Source organism: Rattus norvegicus, chromosome 10 (assembly GCF_021556685.1).
Source record: "Rattus norvegicus strain SHRSP/BbbUtx chromosome 10, alternate assembly SHRSP_T2T, whole genome shotgun sequence".
In the NCBI taxonomy this organism is placed as follows: domain Eukaryota; kingdom Metazoa; phylum Chordata; class Mammalia; order Rodentia; family Muridae; genus Rattus; species Rattus norvegicus.
The window spans coordinates 90712802-90730169 of NC_141543.1; the positions used below are offsets into that span (position 1 = coordinate 90712802).

General features: G+C 41.8%; 1 protein-coding gene and 1 long non-coding RNA gene across 6 annotated transcripts in view; one reads left to right on the top strand and one right to left on the bottom strand.

The window, feature by feature from the left end:
- Positions 1–3992, top strand: part of LOC108352133 (uncharacterized) — a 29101-nt gene extending 25109 nt beyond the window's left edge. For both annotated transcript variants that reach the window (XR_015632105.1, XR_015632106.1), the window contains exon 5: positions 3717–3992. This is a non-coding gene — a long non-coding RNA (uncharacterized LOC108352133). The remainder of the gene's footprint in view (positions 1–3716) is intronic.
- Positions 16–8334, bottom strand: Krt39 (keratin 39). 4 transcript variants are annotated; one of them, XR_015630636.1, is made up of 8 exons: positions 7804–8324; positions 6905–6987; positions 6119–6275; positions 5332–5493; positions 5103–5228; positions 3613–3833; positions 1567–1906; positions 16–1345 (listed from the first exon to the last, which is right to left on the bottom strand). XR_015630636.1 is itself a non-coding variant. In XM_087572215.1 (8 exons), exons 1-7 carry the CDS (start codon positions 8251–8253, stop codon positions 1660–1662), a joined length of 1446 nt encoding a protein of 481 aa, XP_087428341.1. In that variant the 5' UTR covers positions 8254–8334; the 3' UTR covers positions 16–1250; positions 1651–1659.
- Positions 8335–17368: the final 9034 nt, after the last annotated feature.

The following is a 17368-nucleotide window of genomic DNA, read 5'->3' on the forward strand; positions in this document are numbered from 1 at the left end:
ATCAGACACATACTCTAAGAATTCAGAAACGCTTTATTTAGTATAATAATCATGAGTATAATCACAGAAGATGTTCTATTTTTGTTCCCCCTCCCCAACGTTGTTAAAAACTTCCCAGTCATGACTAGATAGCTAAATTCGCAGAGAAAGAATTTTAAAATGAAATAATGATAAAAGAAAATTAGGTCTAGCTAATTAGCTAATGGCAAGACATATACAATGGTCAGGTACAGATGGGTTTCAAGTGCTCTCCACAACAGCCCTACGTAGGTGTGGCCCTCAGTGCAAATAAGGGAAACAGTTTGATGAAGACCGGGCGTTTTATGCAGTTGTGGTAGGAAATTGGCAAGTTTAAGAAACAGATCTTGGAACTCTACAATTTGTGTTTGATTTAATTTTTTTTAAAGTTGATACTTCTGAAGAGGTCCAATAATTTTCTTTTCAAAGAATGACTTTCCTGCTGTGTGGACCTGCTGTAAAAGTTGTGATACTGGCTGGTACTGAATGGTGCCTTGTGGCATCTGGAGTGGCCTTCTGCTGAGAAGCAGAAATTACTCACTAATGCTCTTTTGGAAAGTTTGGGACTCTTAATTCCATCTCTCTCTCTGATGGAAAGATTGAAGCAGGGATCTAAGCTATTTTGTTCTTGTTACCCATCGGGTCTTATGCCTTGAGAAATTCAGCTCTATACCCCTTGTCAAACAAGCAGATCAAACTCCCATCCCCTAAGGGATAGAAAGAGAAATAGCTAACTTTTAATGACAGGACCCAGGCTATTGCTTCAACATGACTTTAAAGAGAGACCCTTGGATTCATCGCACACAACTAAGCTTCATTCTTAAGGGAAATATTTGGAGAAGAGCCTTGTGGTTCCCCGAGTTTCAGAGACCATGGATATCTGCCATATCCCAGCAGGCCTACAATCCCAAACACTTAGGAGGTTGAGACAGGGGCTCACAAGTTTAAGTCCCAGTTGGGATATGGAGTGAGTTCAAGGTCAGCCTTGGCTACTTAGTAAGACCCAGCCTGAAAATAAAACATGAAAAATTAGGAGTGGGGGAAGAATCTAGAGTGTGCAGAAAAGCCCCCGCAAGTTATTTTGTGGTGACGGGAAAATATACTAGTACAGAGAATCAGTTGGTTGAGGTGACGAGTGAAGGTCAGCGGGATTCAGGCATGTCATTGTTTCATTCCTGGAGACTAGACATCTGGGTCTTCCTTATTTGTCCTGTTCCTGTGTCGGCTTCATTCTACATCCAAAGAAGGAATTCAGAAGGCAAGGCTGTGGCTTTTTGCCTTCACGTGCCAATTGCCAAAACCAATTCCAGAACTTGTCTGACTGGCTCTACAGAGGTACAGAGATAAACAAGGCTTGAATAAACAAAAAGAAAACCTGCCTGTCCATCGCCTGGCTAGGCAAGCAATGTGGGCACCAGCTAATCAGTTCCCATCCCTGCGACAATACAGAATGTCCTTCCAGAGAAATGTGGCTTATTATCATGTTGGTGACTTAAGTGAGGGAGAACAAAAGATGGGGGCCCGCTGTAGTAGTAAGAAACTAGGTACCTTAAGGGACTGGGGGTTTCTTAAGCCTTTCTGGCAGGAGCATGCACTGGCCTCTCTTTCATGAATGGAGGTCATTCTTATCACCTTGGGATGCTAGACTTTGGCAGGTCTGGTGATGTAGCAAGGCTGCACATGCTCGTGAGAAGAAATGACCTTTCCATCCTTGATCTCCTTGGTGATGGTGCATATCTTAACCAGTATCCGGGATGGGGGTCCAGAGGCACGGCAGGGCTTGTGAATCCCGGGGAGTGATATAGATGTATAAACTGGGGTAAGACACTCCATAGCTCTGGCCTGGCAGGATGGCTCCCATGTAGTGGTACATGGGTTACAGGGAAGCCTAAGTAGAAACAACAACAATGACAACAGCAACAGCAATGACAACAGCGACAACAACAAGAACAGCAACAGAATTTTAGTGATCAAGGAAGGGCAATGATCGCTATGGAGAAGATGGGAGTGGCTAAGTTTTCAATACTTGTCACTCAAACATAATCACCACTAAATGCTTTTTCATTCATTTTGTGCTGTGGTTAGTAGAAGAAGGAGAATTAGAGCAGATCCGTTGGAAGACAGCCTCCTGGCTTGAGAAATATTTCCTGGGTTAAACTGCTACTCTAGCTCCATGGGAACCACACTGCAAAAGCAGTCAAAGACGAGGCAGGGCCCAGCTCTCTTGTTTGCTAGTGGGTGACCTTGGCTGAACCAGTCAAGACCTCCTGAGCTTTAGTATTGTGTCAGAATGGACATAATGGGGACTAAATTCCCAGATCAACAAGGGTATGCAGAAAGTGGAGGGGCTTCCTATCTGGAGAATGAGGATTAGTTAGATAATTTTCTGGCATGGGGGAGTTCATCATACAATTAGAGGTGGTTTGAATACAACTTACAGAGGAATCTTTAGCATATCACCCGGAAGTGTCAAAGTGCCCCCATTAGATGTCTATATGTTGTCGTTGTTGTTTTGTTTTGTTTTTTTTTTTTTTTCAGAAAATTGGAATAGCCAGTGGTTTGCAGTGAACATTCTTTTTACAATACACGATTTTCACTGGGTAACTGGTAGCCTTTGGTATTCTGTAGTTCTTTAAAGGAACAGTGGCCATTAACATCCATGCTGCGTGGTCATAACAGTAAAGAGAACGCAGTGAACGGAGATGACTGATTACTGAGGGACAGTTGGTGTCCTTTGCAATTTCAATGAGGCTTTTGTGGGGTTTGTTTGGCCTGAATTGCTTCAACGAACTCATGATTAGTTGAGTTCTGTATGGGTTGGTTGGCTTATTATCATTAAAAAAGTACATGTTAGCATACTGCTGTTGGGGTGAAGGGCCACATCTTTACAGGATTGGGGGTTTCAGCCTGAGCATGCACTGTGTGCCTCTACCGGACCAGGGTTGTCCTTTCTTTTCTTTTTTTTTCGGAGCTGAGGACCGAACCCAGGGCCTTGCACTTGCTAGGCAAGCGCTCTACCACTGAGCTAAATCCCCAACCCCAGGGTTTTTCTTTCTTATGTCAACAAAGTCCCATGTTCAGCTTAGGTCAGTGTTTCCCAACCTTCCTAGTGCTGTGACCTTACATTTTAGTTCCTCATGTTGTGGTGACCCCCAACCACAAAATTATTTTTGTTGCTGCTTCATACCTGCAATTTTGCTATTGTTATGGATCATACTGTAAATATTTGACATTTCATATGGTCTTAGGTGTCCCATGTGAAAGGGTCATTTGATCCCAAAGGGGTCACTATCCACAGATTGAGAATCTGTGTCTTAGTGGGATGCAACCGAGGATTTAATTTGGTACTGTGTTCTTCAAACCAATTTACTTCCACCCATACCTCAAGTTAGGACTACGTTATAATGGAAGGTCTTTAGAGAACATTTGATAATCTCTACCCAGATGTCCCCTTCATTTTCAAGAAAATCAAAGCATAGTTCTCAAATGGATGATGCCCCATTTCGTGTGTGTGTGTGTGTGTGTGTGTGTGTGTGTATGTATGTGTGTGTATATACACACCTCTTTCATTTATGTTGCTTTAATTTTACATACCTGCCATCCAAGCTCTCCAGAAGACTGCGGTAGGTGGCTATCTCACACTCCAGCCGGGACTTGATGTCTAGCAGAACTTCATATTCCTGGTTCTGTCTTTGCAGGGCACTGCGGATTTCTGCTACCTGAGCCTCCAGGTTATGGATCAGACTCTGGATTTGGGCCAGCAGGGCTGTGTATCGGGCCTCTGTCTCTGCTAGGATGCATTCCTGGGAATCTCTCTGTGGAAGAGGAGGGAAACAGATTCTAAGATGACTCCTTTAAAATTCCCAGAAGGCCATTGTAAAAGACATTTTAAACAATAACTTCTCTGTGACAGTACTAAGAGTTCTCTAAGTCCTTTATTACTTCCTAACCAAATAAACCCAAAACAAAAATGATGTTTGTTTACCTTTATTCCTTCTTTTTTTTATCTCTCTGGTTTATTTCTCTGTCTTTTTTTTTAACCACTTATTCTCTTAGTCTCTGGTTCATGAAAGAGGAAAAAAATCCACCTCACTTCATTGAAGGCTCAGGAATTAAAATCATACCAGGACATCTTATTCAGCCTGCGTTTGAGCCTTTGAAAGGAAGTGAGCAATGTTTAACTAGAAGCATTTCCCTCAGTGTGTCAGTTCCTTTATAAGTAAAACACCAGTGTTGAAACTGGAATGGGTCAAGTTCTTTCTTGTTCTATTGTTTTGTAAGTCTAATGATAATGGTGGGATTTTAGGTTTTAATAACCTCGGTTATCCACATGGTTATCTCAACTTTTATAGGTGAGAAAAATGAGGTTCAGTGAGTTGCTCAACATCCCGTGAGTAGAAGCTGATGAAACCTGGCAGCTAATGCCTGCCTCTCCTAGCAGGACACTTGAGTACTGTCTTATTTCTGAGATGTGGTCTCAAGAAGCAGAGGTGGTGCTGGCTATGGGATCTGATCCTGACACATTTCTTTGGTGTCTTTGGGAAGGTCACTCACACCTTTGGGATCTCAGTGTCTCCATCTGTGAACAGGCTGTGATGGCTCTTAGTGTGGATCTTGCTTGGGAAAACCACCCTGGTTCTTAGAATGTCACCAGTAAAGTTAGATAATGGTTCACATCACCTTTCAGAACTTTTTCATAATCCCAATATGAGAATTTACAATAATGCTTTGCATAAGAGAACTCTAATGCTTTCCAGGTGATTCCAAAACTATTTTCCATGGGTCATGCTCAATGTGACATAGTTTGGGAGGAGGGGGAAAAGCATCCATAATCAAATAAATTTTGGAATGCTGAGTACTGCACGCCTCCTTGGAGATCCATGGTACATGCCATTTCGTAGGCTAGCTTGTGGAAAGGCTAACCTTTGTGGAATCCAACATTTCCAAGACTTACTTGACTATGAAGTTCTTTTCTAGCCACAGACCCTTTAACCAATAGACACAGTTTGGGAAACAGCGTAACCCTCAGATATCGGGACTGTCGCCACCAGTGTAAGGTTAGGCTTGGTCAGCCTGTTGGGTACCATTCGATGCTGGGCCTGCAGCTCAACCTCGAGGGCACTTATGGTCCGTCTCAGCTCTATGATGTCCTTCTGGCAGCATTGCTGCTGTTGAGAGCTGCTCACTACCTGTTGATTCAGTTCCTCCATCTGAAACACAGAGATTCCAGGTACTTTGCAAGGAAGCATCATGTATAGGAGGACTCCTAGAGATATGTAATTTATTGATTTTTGACTTGCTGATTCTCCCCACCTGTGTATTGAACCATTCTTCTACGTCTTTACGGTTTGTCTCCACAATGGACTCATACTGGCATCTCATTTTTTGTAGGATTTGATTTAGATCAACAGAAGGGGCAGCTGTTACTTCAATGTTGATTCTGTCCCCAAGTTGGCACTGTAAGGAATTAATTTCCTGTAGAAAAGAATGTGAAGTTCTTTAGTAAATGGATGACCATTCCCTGCCACGTTCTTGTTTTGATCTAACAGAAAAATTTAGTGTCATTGGGTCTGGAATACAGCACACAACAGAGGGCTGCATGACTTGTAGGTGTTATTGGGATGCCCTATGGTGGCCGAAGGTGATTTCAGGTATGGCTGTGCTTGAACATGTGTAAAAAGAAGAGAGAATTGACTAATGATGTGGACTAACAGTATCAGATTTCCAGAAATTTTAAGACCATTCATAGGAATGAAAAATGGACGCAGATCACCGAGGTGGGGTTTTATGGAAAGACCACCATCTCTAGGCTGCTCATATGAGCTCGTGCCAGAATTGGCTTTTTTTCTATTAGGATGTGGCAGAATCTGTTCAAGGATGTCTATAAAACCATTGAAGATGAGAAAATTGGGACAATGAAGAATATCCTACCCACATGTCATTAGATATAATACGGTAAATAACATAGTATGGGCCGTAGCAGTATGACCAGAGCTATGGCAAAGCGTCTTGTGGGAATATACTTCGCTATACACAACCCAAAGGAACCAATGCTAATGTTAGGGGTTCAGCCCGTACTGACTCTCGGTCTTTTTCTTACCTCCTCATGGTTTGTTTTGAGGCACAGAAGTTCCTCCGTCAGAGACTGGACTCGAGCCTCCAGATCAGCCTTACTCAGAGTCAGTGCATCCAGGATCTGCTTCAGGCCATTGGCGTCGGCTTCCACGAGCTGGCGTAGGGACAATTCAGCTTCATAGCTTTAAATGTCAGAAATGGGTTAAGAACAAGGCATTAGAATGTAGATGCACAAGGCAGGCTCAGCAGAACTTCCTGCTTCTTTTTGCTCTGGGCCTCTCTCCCTGTGTTTCTATGAAGACATTATTCGTTGTAGCAGTAAAACCATATCACTACTTGGTTCTTAGGCTTAAGTTAGTCTGCCAGCATGATGCCACCTTGCTGTCTTTTGAGATGAGGGAATTAATTGTCCTTCCTTTGCTCCGAGAGGCAACAAATGTAAGAAAACCATTGGGTTTGGGCTCAAGGATTTTGGGTCAGCATTTTGGCTCTCTCTTGTATCCCGTACACACTTGAGTCTAAGTTTTCTTCTCATTTTACCAAGGTTTTCCTGCCTAGAGCAAGGTTACAAGATACTGACCCTACTTATCTCATTGGATGGTAATCATATGGGTCCTTACATTATCCCGGAGGCCTTGTGTGCAGGTTAGGGCTATTAACCTTAATCACATTGAATCTGAAGGTATTTCTGGGTCACTGTTGATAGGCTATGGAACAGGAGGCTTAGTGCATGTGGGGACAGTCTCCCTGGGAATATTTAAATCAGACTCAGATGAAGTCTTTCACCAGTGACAGCGCTGGGCAGGCTTACTTGGCTCTCAAGTCATCTGCAGCCAGTTTGGTGTTGTCAATTTGTGAGACCAGTCTGGAATTTTCAGCCTTGGTACACAAGATCTAGAATTAAGAGATTGCACACACAAATGAGACAAACACCAGGACTCCCCTACTTTAAGAACCAAAGGACCGTGTGTTCTAGTTAGCAAAAGAATTTTCCTGACTCTTCAGTGAGATGCTGAAGAAACGTGGGCAACATTGGAGAATCGGAGTTCTTGTTAGTTTCCTAAGAGATCACCAAAAACCATGCAAATAAAAACCATTTGTGTCTGTTTTTCTATTAAAATATAGTCTTTTCTAATTTTCCCCAAATGTACCATGGCATACTAGAATGCAATTTGGGGGTCAGACATATTTTTTCTCAGAGCCTAGAATGGTGGCTGGAACATTTTTGTTGGTGCTTAGCAAGCATTTGTGGAAAAAAATAAAAATTAAGTAAACCCAGGAATGCAGCAGTAGATGAATGGACAGGAAACAGGTTTGGTGTAGAGACACACTCTTTAAATACTCTTAAATGACAATGTGGGTTTGAAAGGCACTAGCCACTGTAACATGGATAAATGCTAAAACTATTTAGAGAATTTTTAAAATCAAAATAGCTTCTCAGAGCCCTGTTCTCTCTCTCTTTTTAAATTTAAGTTGTGGTAGCAACTCATTAGGTTTCAGCCCTGAGTTATTTGTTGATAAAATGGCAGAACATACTCTTGATAAGCCAAAGGAACTATAAAACTTTGTATATTATGTCAAATTTTCTTTTTTTAATTAAAAAAAAACATAGCAGCATAGAAAGTTCTAGAACGAATAAAATTGAGCAGATAACCATGGTGTGGAGAGCATTGATCCACAGTTTGATTCAGCGCATTGCTGAGCTCTTACCTTCTGCTGCAGCTGCTCGATGGTGGTGTAGTAGGACAGGTAGTCAGGACACAGGATGGGGAGTGTCTTGCTGCACTCCTCCTGGATTTTATCCTCTAGGTCCGCGTTCTCTCCTTCCAGCATCCGCACCTTTTCCAGATAGCTTGCAAGGCGTTCGTTCAAAATTTGCATGGTCTCTTTCTCATGACTGTTAATGCCGTCAGAGCACCGGCTGCAGTCATCCGGACAGGGGTGGAAGCTGTAGGTTCTTATCAAGTAGTTAGGGCAGCGATAAAGGCAGGGGCTGGGGCGACAGCCCTGGCCCTGGGGAGTTTGTAGAGCATGGCCAGTTGACTGAACATCATGATAACAGCTCTTGTTAGAAGAGTTAGTCCTGACATTTGTATTCCCAGAGCAGTTTTGGGGTGGGGTCGAAGAAGAAATAGTCACTGTAGAGCCCTTGGTATCCATCGTGTGTGTCCAGCTTCACGTTGTCTCAGAGTCTGAGGTCACCACCAGAAGCACCCTCAACTGAGCCTAAATGCCAAGCCTGTGGTTTTTCTCCTTTGAAGTGCTTATATAGCCTTCCTTCCAGGTGGTGACACAAGAGGCGGGATGTTTTCCTTTCTCATGTTTATATCGAATCCCACAGGAACATCTCGTTAATCTGCCTGAGAAGAGTTAGTTGTCTCATAAAAATGTGCATTTAGGCGGTTACTAAGTTATTACCCGTCGCAACTGCTACCTGTCGTCGGGTGCAGAGCTTCACACTGGGTCTTCAAAAGGAACTCCCGCCACACTCTTAACAGCATCCATCATTAAAGAGGTGTGAGTGTGTTGCGACCTTTAAATCCTTGCCAACCTTTCCGGCTGGCGTTTATCTTGACCTGGAGTGAGTCCAATCTTCTTTTCCTTTCTTCTCTAGAAAAGGGAAACTATTCATATCTGATAATCATCAGAGAACTTAGAAATCAGCCTTGGATTTTTGACTTTGATCTGACCAACTCATTTCACCATGTTCACCATTTGGGCATGGTGAATCGGGATTAAAAATGTTTAAACAGAGCTTGACCAATCCAATTGCTGGGATCACGTTTAAACTTTTCCGATCGGCTCTGACTGCTAACAGAGCATTCTTTAGGAAAGACACTGACTACTTTTTGATGGCCCATAGTCTATATTTTATAGCATTCTTATTTTCCAGAGTTTGTGTGGTACACGAGCCCATTGGGCTTGATTTGGTGTTAAAAGGCAGGCATGTTATTTCTGAGGAAAACAGCTTTTCACATTTTATTTTTTAAGATTACTGATGCAGCCTCCAAGAGAGAATCATTTTCTCACTTTTCCCAGCTTCCAGAGGTGCCCCACATCTGTATGCTTGTATAGGTGTCACCTAAAGGCCCATGTGTCATTGGTTTGGTTAATCAGTGTGGTTGCTGGAGGGAGATGGTAGAATCTTTTCTTTTATCTCCCAGAACTACCTGCCCACAGAAGGATGGACCCTCCCATCTCAACCATTAACCTAGAAAGCCCCACAGACATGCCCACAGGCCAGTCTGACAGAGGCTTTCTCAGCTGAGGGTGTCTCTTTCTGGATGCCAATAGCTATTCGACTGACAAATACTCACCAATACACTCTCTTTGCCTCCTGGATACCATGGAGAAGGCAGTTTCCCTCACCACAGACTTCCACCATGATGTGCTATCTCTTTAGAGGCGCTGGAAACAACTCACCATGAACCTCTGCAAAAGATGCGCCAGAATAAATATTTTCTCCTTCACGGTGGTTCATATCCCACTCCACAGTAATGGAAACCGGATGAATGTAACATCATTGGTTTACGATCCTCTTACATCATCAAAACCGAAAGGGTCCCCTTGAGTTTTGCTAATATCAAGTCACTCTTACACAGCTCCTGCCTCTCTGGCCTGTTTAAGGACTGCTGTGATTACATGGGGTCCACATAAATAATCTAGCATAATCAGATAGCTAGCAACTTTATGTCCCTTTTGCCATGTAGCATAATGTATCAACGGGATCTGAGATCAGGTATGCCCATATTTGCAAGGAACCACACAATTCATAATAGTGGCAACCAATATAAAGCTATAGTAATAAATTTTGTTTAAAAAGATACATTTGCACGAACAAAATGTTTAGCTACACTCAAAGATAAAAAAGCCTAGGATACAGAAAGGTATGCTGTGTTCTTGAATGGAAACGCAGTTTACATCATTAAATGAAATCTCAATTGTATCTATGTTAATTTAATTTATATCCCACTAGTATATTGAGGGCCTCTCAAAAATTAAAAGGGTTTCTCCAGTTGGATATTATATTTTGATGGTTTATGAGAGAAATTAGTCAGGAAAACAGACATAGCCCTTTCAAGGTTATTACAACAAAGTGCAAAACTTTAGTGATGGAAATTGTTATTATCACATTATCGATATGTTATTAAATTGTATTATTGACATGTGAGTAGTCAGACTAATAGAATAAACTGAGTAACCTTTGGAGAGTGTCCTAAACAGATTTGGATCTAATGTATGATAAACAGGATGTTTAAAACCAGTGGGGGAAATGTAGATTGTCAGCGGCACCCTGGGGACAATTCTGCATCATCATCCAGAGATGATGAACACAGTTTCCTCCAGAGGAGACAAGAGGTACACAGATGAGGGGACATCGGGGAAACTTCTAACAGCAAAAGTGCAGTGGACACCAGGCAGTGGTGGCATACACCTTTAATTCCAGCACTGGGTAGGCAGAGGCAGGCAAATCTATGTGAGTTTGTGACCAACCTGGTCTACAGAGTAAGTTTCAGAACAGACAGGGCCGCACAGAGAAAGCCTGTTCCAAATGAAACAACAAAGCAAAGCAAAACCCCCAAATCAACTAACCAAGCAACAGAGAAGTGCACTGGAAGGACTAGGCAGGGAGAGGAAGGCTGAAGATACAGCTTCGGTAGGATGAGGGGGTGTTCAGGACAAGGTTGGCTAGGGCCAGGCCATACAGACAATCATTGCTAGGCAACTACTTGTTCCATAGGAATCATAACTGGTTTTGTACACTAAACTAATATGCTTGTTGTCTACCTTAAGTTTCCTATAAATGTTATGTTTGCTGACTATGTCAAGCTGACCAAAGAAACACATCAAGATGGGTTACATAGAATACCCACGGCATAGCCAGAATGCTGAAAGTGAGCAGATGCTTGGGCTGGTGGTGGGAAAATGGTGGTGACAATCCCCACTGTTCTATCACAAAGAAAAGAGGAGGAGGATGCCTTCATGGAAGAAGAGCCTCGCGGCTACAGGGAAGAGGGATTTTATGGATGGGAAACAAACTTGCTTACAGGGAAAGGAAAATTGACCACATGGTAAAGAAGGCACAGAAGAGGCCAGAATAAGAAGTTAATGGATGGATTGTGGTTTTGCAGGAATCAAAGGCGAATCAGTTCAGTAGTACAAAACAAGGAAGTGACTCATGGGAGAAACAACTTAGAGGACAGAAGCAGAGAGAAACATGAATCCCAAACTTGCCTTCCTTGGCCCTGAAAGGAATTCAAACCGACTTGAGGAATTTATATAAAAGCACACTGAAAATGATAATTACCATGGAGACCTACAAATGGCAAAAGAGCGCCACTGTTGGGACTGTCCTATGTCTCCTTCCAGCCTTCTGTGTACAGCTGTGCGATTGGACATGGTCTCAGGCATGCTAGTCAAGTTCATCAGTGTTTTACAGATTCTTAATTTCGAGTTGCTGCTACAAAGTTCTGCCACAGCCTGAAGTTGTAGAACAGATTCTACATGTTCTTCTCAGCATGCTTGCGATTTGCATTTGATATTTGAGAGCTCGGTCTATTTGGAATTTGAATATATAATGAAAGTAGTGAAGGTTTGTGTGGACAGTTGCAGTGCATCTTTTTCTTTTTTTCTTTTTTTTTTCCGGAGCTGGGGACTGAACCCAGGGCCTTGCGCTTGCTAGGCAAGCGCTCTACCGCTGAGCTAAATCCCCAACCCTAGTTGCAGTTCATCTTAATTTGTAATTTTAACTCTGTTCTCTTAGAGTTCATTTTACAACAAAATGCATCAATTGAAAATGTAGTCTGTGGAGGTTGGAAAACACACACACACACACACACACACACACATGCACGCACACACACGCATCACCAAATTTAGAGATATAATGAATATCAGATGCCAGCCTATAACTTCCCTCATGTTCTTTCCAGAAAAACCACCCTCCTTGTAGTGGCCACCACTTCAGAGACACAACACTATCGACAAGCCTTGCTTGTTCTAAAAGCTTGTGTGTGTGTGTGTGTGTGTGTGTGTGTGTGTGTATTTTAAGATTTACTTATTTATTTATGTGACTACACTGTTCCTGTCTTCAGACACACCAGAAGAAGGCACAAGATGAATGTGAGCCACCATGTAGTTGCTGGGAATTGAACTCAGGACCTCTGGAAGAGCAGCCATTGCTCTTAACCACTGAGTCATCTCTCCAGCACCAGAAGCGTGCATAAAAAAAATTATATTGTTTATATTTCCTTGTCCCTGACCCCTTTGTCTCATCAGGTATCTGAGATTCACCGGTACTCTGATAACTAGTAGCTCATTACTGCTGCTGTGAACTATACCATTACCCAGTATGTCTCAGCTTACTGAGAAATGCAGCCATGGCTGTGTACCATGTGTGTACCTGGTGCCCACAGAGGGCAGGAGAGGGCATCAGATCCCCCTGGAATGGAGTAACAAATGATTGGGAGCCACCATGTGGGTTCTGGAAACCAGCCCCCATCCCAATTCTTGGCAAGAGTTGCAAGTGCTCTTAACCACTGAGTCATCTCTCCGGATCTGAAGCCTTTGATTTCTGATTCAAGGGACATGGAATGCATCTGAGGTGCTGCATGCTCTAAGTACCGGACTTAGAGGTGCTTTCTCTTCTTTTGGTCATGTCATTTTGCGATTTCTGAGGAGCAAAGGTGTACATTCAACTTCTCCCCTGTAAGAGTAGATCTGAAATGACAGGCATTATGCTCACAACTTTGTTCTGGGCAGAGGCTTCTGGGCATGGGGCTGTGCAGGACAGGAAAGGATGGCTTAGCAGCCAGTCTGTGGTGAGTAGCTGAGGGCTAGGCAGGGTCTATCTCCTTCTATAGAGCAAGTAAGGGTTCCTTGAATTGTAAACACAATAAAATATAATAAAAAATATATACATAAAATAATATAAAAATATTATCAACTATCAATAGACACTATAGATCAGGGTGGGGTCATAGTAGGTTGGAACTGAAAAATTCCCATCACTCAGTGACACTGTGGCCACGGTGATGTCCTATGAAGTGTTGGGGCTGGTGCTAGTGCAAATCCACAGTGCTATGAGCTGCATAGACTAAAGCACGCTCAGTTATGTCAGACATGATGATAAACTATTCACTGGTTCAGGTATTTACTATACTGTACCTTTAATGATCATTTTAGAGTACATTCTTTCTATTTATAAAACAGCTTACTACAAGGCATTATGCTCACGAGGAATGATGGTGCATGCTTGTAATTCCAATGCTTGGCTGGCTAAGGTAGGAGGACCCTGAGTCCAAGGAGAGCCTAGGCTACATGGCTATATCCCGTCTCAAAGACAAACAAATGGGAAACCCCAGTAAGGCAGTATCCGCCACAGCAGGCCCCTGTACCTTATGTTTTCCACATTTTTTAGTTGCATCAAGAGGGCTGACTAGCCACTATACCTGTTTCACAACTATACTCTGAGATTCACAAAATGAAAAATATTGCCTAGTGACATATTATTCGAACATACTCCTGTTGTGAAGAAAGACCTGACTGTCCTAAATACCTACTGTGAGGAGCGTGAGCCCCGGGAGTCATGAATACTTCTTGCAGGTGAGGTTCATCAGAGCCACTGTTTGCCCTAAAGTCCTTCTGCAATGCTGTCTACAGACCCTAGAATGCAAGTCTCTCTCTCTCTCTCTCTCTCTCTCTCTCTCTCTCTCTCTCTCTCTCTCTGCATGCTTGTAGATGAGAGGTCACATAATTATTATGTAACACCAAGTGTTAAAATCACAGGCATCCTGTTAAATGAATTACTAATGCTACGAAAACATCATATCCTTAACCAAAAGTTAGGAACCTTCTACCTTTTACTGGGTGAATTTCTATAATTCATTTCAGAAGCACATTGCTACTTAAATGCTTGGCAAGCCAGAAGAATACCCTGTGTGTGTGTGTGTGTGTGTGTGTGTGTGTGTGTGTGTTGTGTCCAGTGCTGCAATGAACACAGAGAAAGGCCTGTCAGCACTGTTTTGAGATGTCAAGCTTCCCATGACTGACAGCCCTGCCCTTTGTCTATAATTTACTCTTGGTTTATCATCATCATTATCACTGTCATCAGCATCAGCATCGTCATCAGCATCATTGGCATCAATTAATTTGTTGTAGGGTGTTGGGTGAACTCTAGAGTACATAGTGATCTAGATTCATATCAGTCATAATGTTGGCTTATATTTTTTCCAGTCTTAAAAAACATATTTGAGTTGCTATGCAAATTTACTATGTTTCTGTGAGGTAAGGAAAAAAAATCTGTGTAATGGCCTTGCTGTTTTCAAGGTTTTAAATCATTGTTGGAAGATAGAAAGGAATGGCCATTTGGCCTGTGCAAGTGTACTATAGTCAAATATCTAATACCATTGAGAGCAGGATGAGTAATTGAAGTGAAGGTTAGATTTGAGATTAACTTGTACCATTAGAATAAAGTCACTTCAAGACTGTGCAAAGGACTGTGAAGGGTTAAAGGTAACTGGGGGTCCCCCAAGTGGCCACCAAGGATAAAGATTTTTTTCTACTTTGATTCTCTGATACTTTGCAGGAGCACAGGCTATAAACAACCTCTATTTTTCCAAAGACAAATAGATTTGCTGACCATACAAATTGCCCTGTTTGGTGGAAGGCAGCTATGACTGTCTTTTTCTGTTAGGAAACGTGGATACAGTTCACTGAGAAGTGTTTACGGGTACTGAGAAATTTGTTGAACAAGAATAGATGCATATATATATATATGTTTATATGTAATATATAAATAAAATCATATATAAATATAATGCATTGCAAATAATTACATACAAATGATATAATAATATATTATAATCTTTTTTTTTATCTTTCATGTGTTTTATTAAGACCAAACAGGAGACAGAGAGACAGGCAATATGTTATAGAGATAGAAATGCTTGTATAGGTTGACAGGTTTGTGTCAAAAGCAGAGGCTACAATACAGTGTGAAACATGAAAAAGTATACACCTGAATATAAACACTTCTCAGGTTCTGAGTAATGTCTATGCTAGGCTTTTGGAGTTGAAAATGGGACTGGAGTTTTTAAGAATACCACTAGCAAGTTTATTTCAGATCTGGTAGTCAGTCACAGTCTTTGATGCTCATTCAGGGCTGTTATCCTAATTAGTCAAATTCTGTGTCAAAGAGGTCCACTTAATGAACATGGTGCTTGAGTTCATTTTCTATAGCTGTAACAAAAAAACCTAGGCTGTGTACTCTATGAAGAAAAAACTCTTATTGGCTCACAGTTAAGATATAAGAGATGGTAACTTTGCCTGCTCAGATTTGATGAATTTTTTTTTTTTTTTTTTTGCAAATGCCTCAAAAGGATGAGATTGAGCATAAGGGAACTTCATGGTGTGGATATAATAAGACACAGAGGAGGTGCCCAGGATCTAATTTCATACAACTTCATACATTTCCTCAGGGACAGTGTTACTTTGTCCACAGAGCGAGATTTAGGTAGGACTCTATCCCAGGAGGTTCCACCACTTAATGCCCTCACCACTTCAGGCAAGGTATGATGGTAGATGCCTATGGTACCAGCTACTTGGGAAGCTTTTGTGAGGTTTCAAAGCTGTGGGGAGGGGAGGGGGTGTTGGGAGTAGGGAGGGGAGTGGGCATCTCCGGCTGGTATCTTCTTTCTTGTTGGTTCTTCTTGAGGCAGCAGAGGGGGAAGCATATAGTGGAGGGTAAGACTTGGTCTTACGAGATATTTAGGGTTGCTGTATAATAATAAAAAGCTTACTTATCTAAGTCTAAGTTACTATGCTACTGTAGCTGACCTGCCTTCTGCCTTCCTTCCAGGCCAGAAACTGCACTCTCTGGCATTTAGCAGCTCATCCTAAAACAGCAGGAGATTAAGTAAAGGATTAATTGCTAGAGCCTTTTCCCTTTTGTCCAGGTGCCTCTTGCTTGTGGAACTAGGGGGAAGTTTGGAGCAATAAACTTCTATTGGACCAAGAGGAGAGAATAGTGCTTGCAGAAGGAAAAACTTTTACATAGGCAATATGCATAAAGTCGCATAAATTCATGTACAGATTCATGAATGCGTGCTTATACATTTCCACTCAAACCAGTTGGGTTCACCTCAAATGCATTCTCACAATTCCATTCTTACACACACTCTCTCTCTCCTCTCTCTCTCTCTCTCTCTCTCTCTCTCTCTCTCTCTCACACACACACACACACACACACAATTACATACTTATACACACATCCATATTTACATATGCATATGGCACAAAAGACCAAGCACAGGAGAAGAAACAACTCACTTATTCTGTATGAAAAATGAACTCCAGTCTTTATTGCATAGAGAAAGAAAAAGCTTCTACCCTTTTAATGCTAAATGAATTAAACCCAAGTTTGTAAGAAGAAAGCTTTGTTCCTTTAATAAGACTGAGCCTGCCTTGTTATTAAGAAAGGACCTGTTCTGTCCCATGATAAGGAGAAGCCTGCCTGCTCCTTTTGCTCTCTGAAGCTTCTTCTTTTTCCTCTTTCCCTCTGAATTCTGCACATTGCCCTCTTAGTTTTTAATGTTACCTATAATTATTTTACTTTGCATTCTCCTAATCTTGCTCTCTTCTGCTCTGATGTCACAATAATGCTCTTACTCTCAATGCCTTTTCTCCCAATGCTATGCCACTTCTAAGTTCTTCTTGAATTCAGTTCTGTCTAAAATGTGTTCTGTCTAAAAACTTCTCATCAGCTCAGTTCTCTTTCTCAGCTCTGTTCTTTTCAGCTCAGTTCTGACTCTTTTTTTTTGTCCTCAGCACTTCAACATCTTTCAGAATACATAGCCACATGTTAAAAAGTTCATCATAAGTTCACACACACACAAAAATCAAATCATAAATTGAAATACAAGTTTACAACAGAGAATGTTTACATGCCTATCCATTAAGAGTAATTACCTGGCTAAACATCCATCACCTGTAAGAGCTCCACAGGTTCACGGAAGGTTTAAAACCATTACTAAGTTATTAGTGAAGTTTTGAATAGATAAAACCAGTCAATATTTGATCTTCTGTCCTAGAACCTATAAATGCTCCCTTTTATGAACTTTGGTTAATTGTTTTACAACCTCTTGGAATGTGCTTTGAGTAGGAGAAAGTCTGGTTACTATCTATGAGCAACTAACTGGTGACATTTGGGAGAGTGGCAGAGCTCTCATTGCTTTTTTGACTATCTAAAAAGGACCTAATAGCAGTCGAACTATAA

What these genes read in the sequence shown, in the direction of transcription:
- Krt39 (XM_087572215.1), bottom strand. Translation starts at nt 8,253, where the DNA reads ATGGATACCAAGGGCTCTACAGTGACTATTTCTTCTTCGACCCCACCC. An exon ending in TCAAAACAAACCATGAGGAG is followed by an intron (nt 5,494 to 6,118) that starts GTAAGAAAAAGA and finishes TCTTTTCTACAG; the next exon opens with GAAATTAATTCCTTACAGTG. An exon ending in CTGGAGAGCTTGGATGGCAG is followed by an intron (nt 1,907 to 3,612) that starts GTATGTAAAATT and finishes GTTTCTACTTAG; the next exon opens with GCTTCCCTGTAACCCATGTA.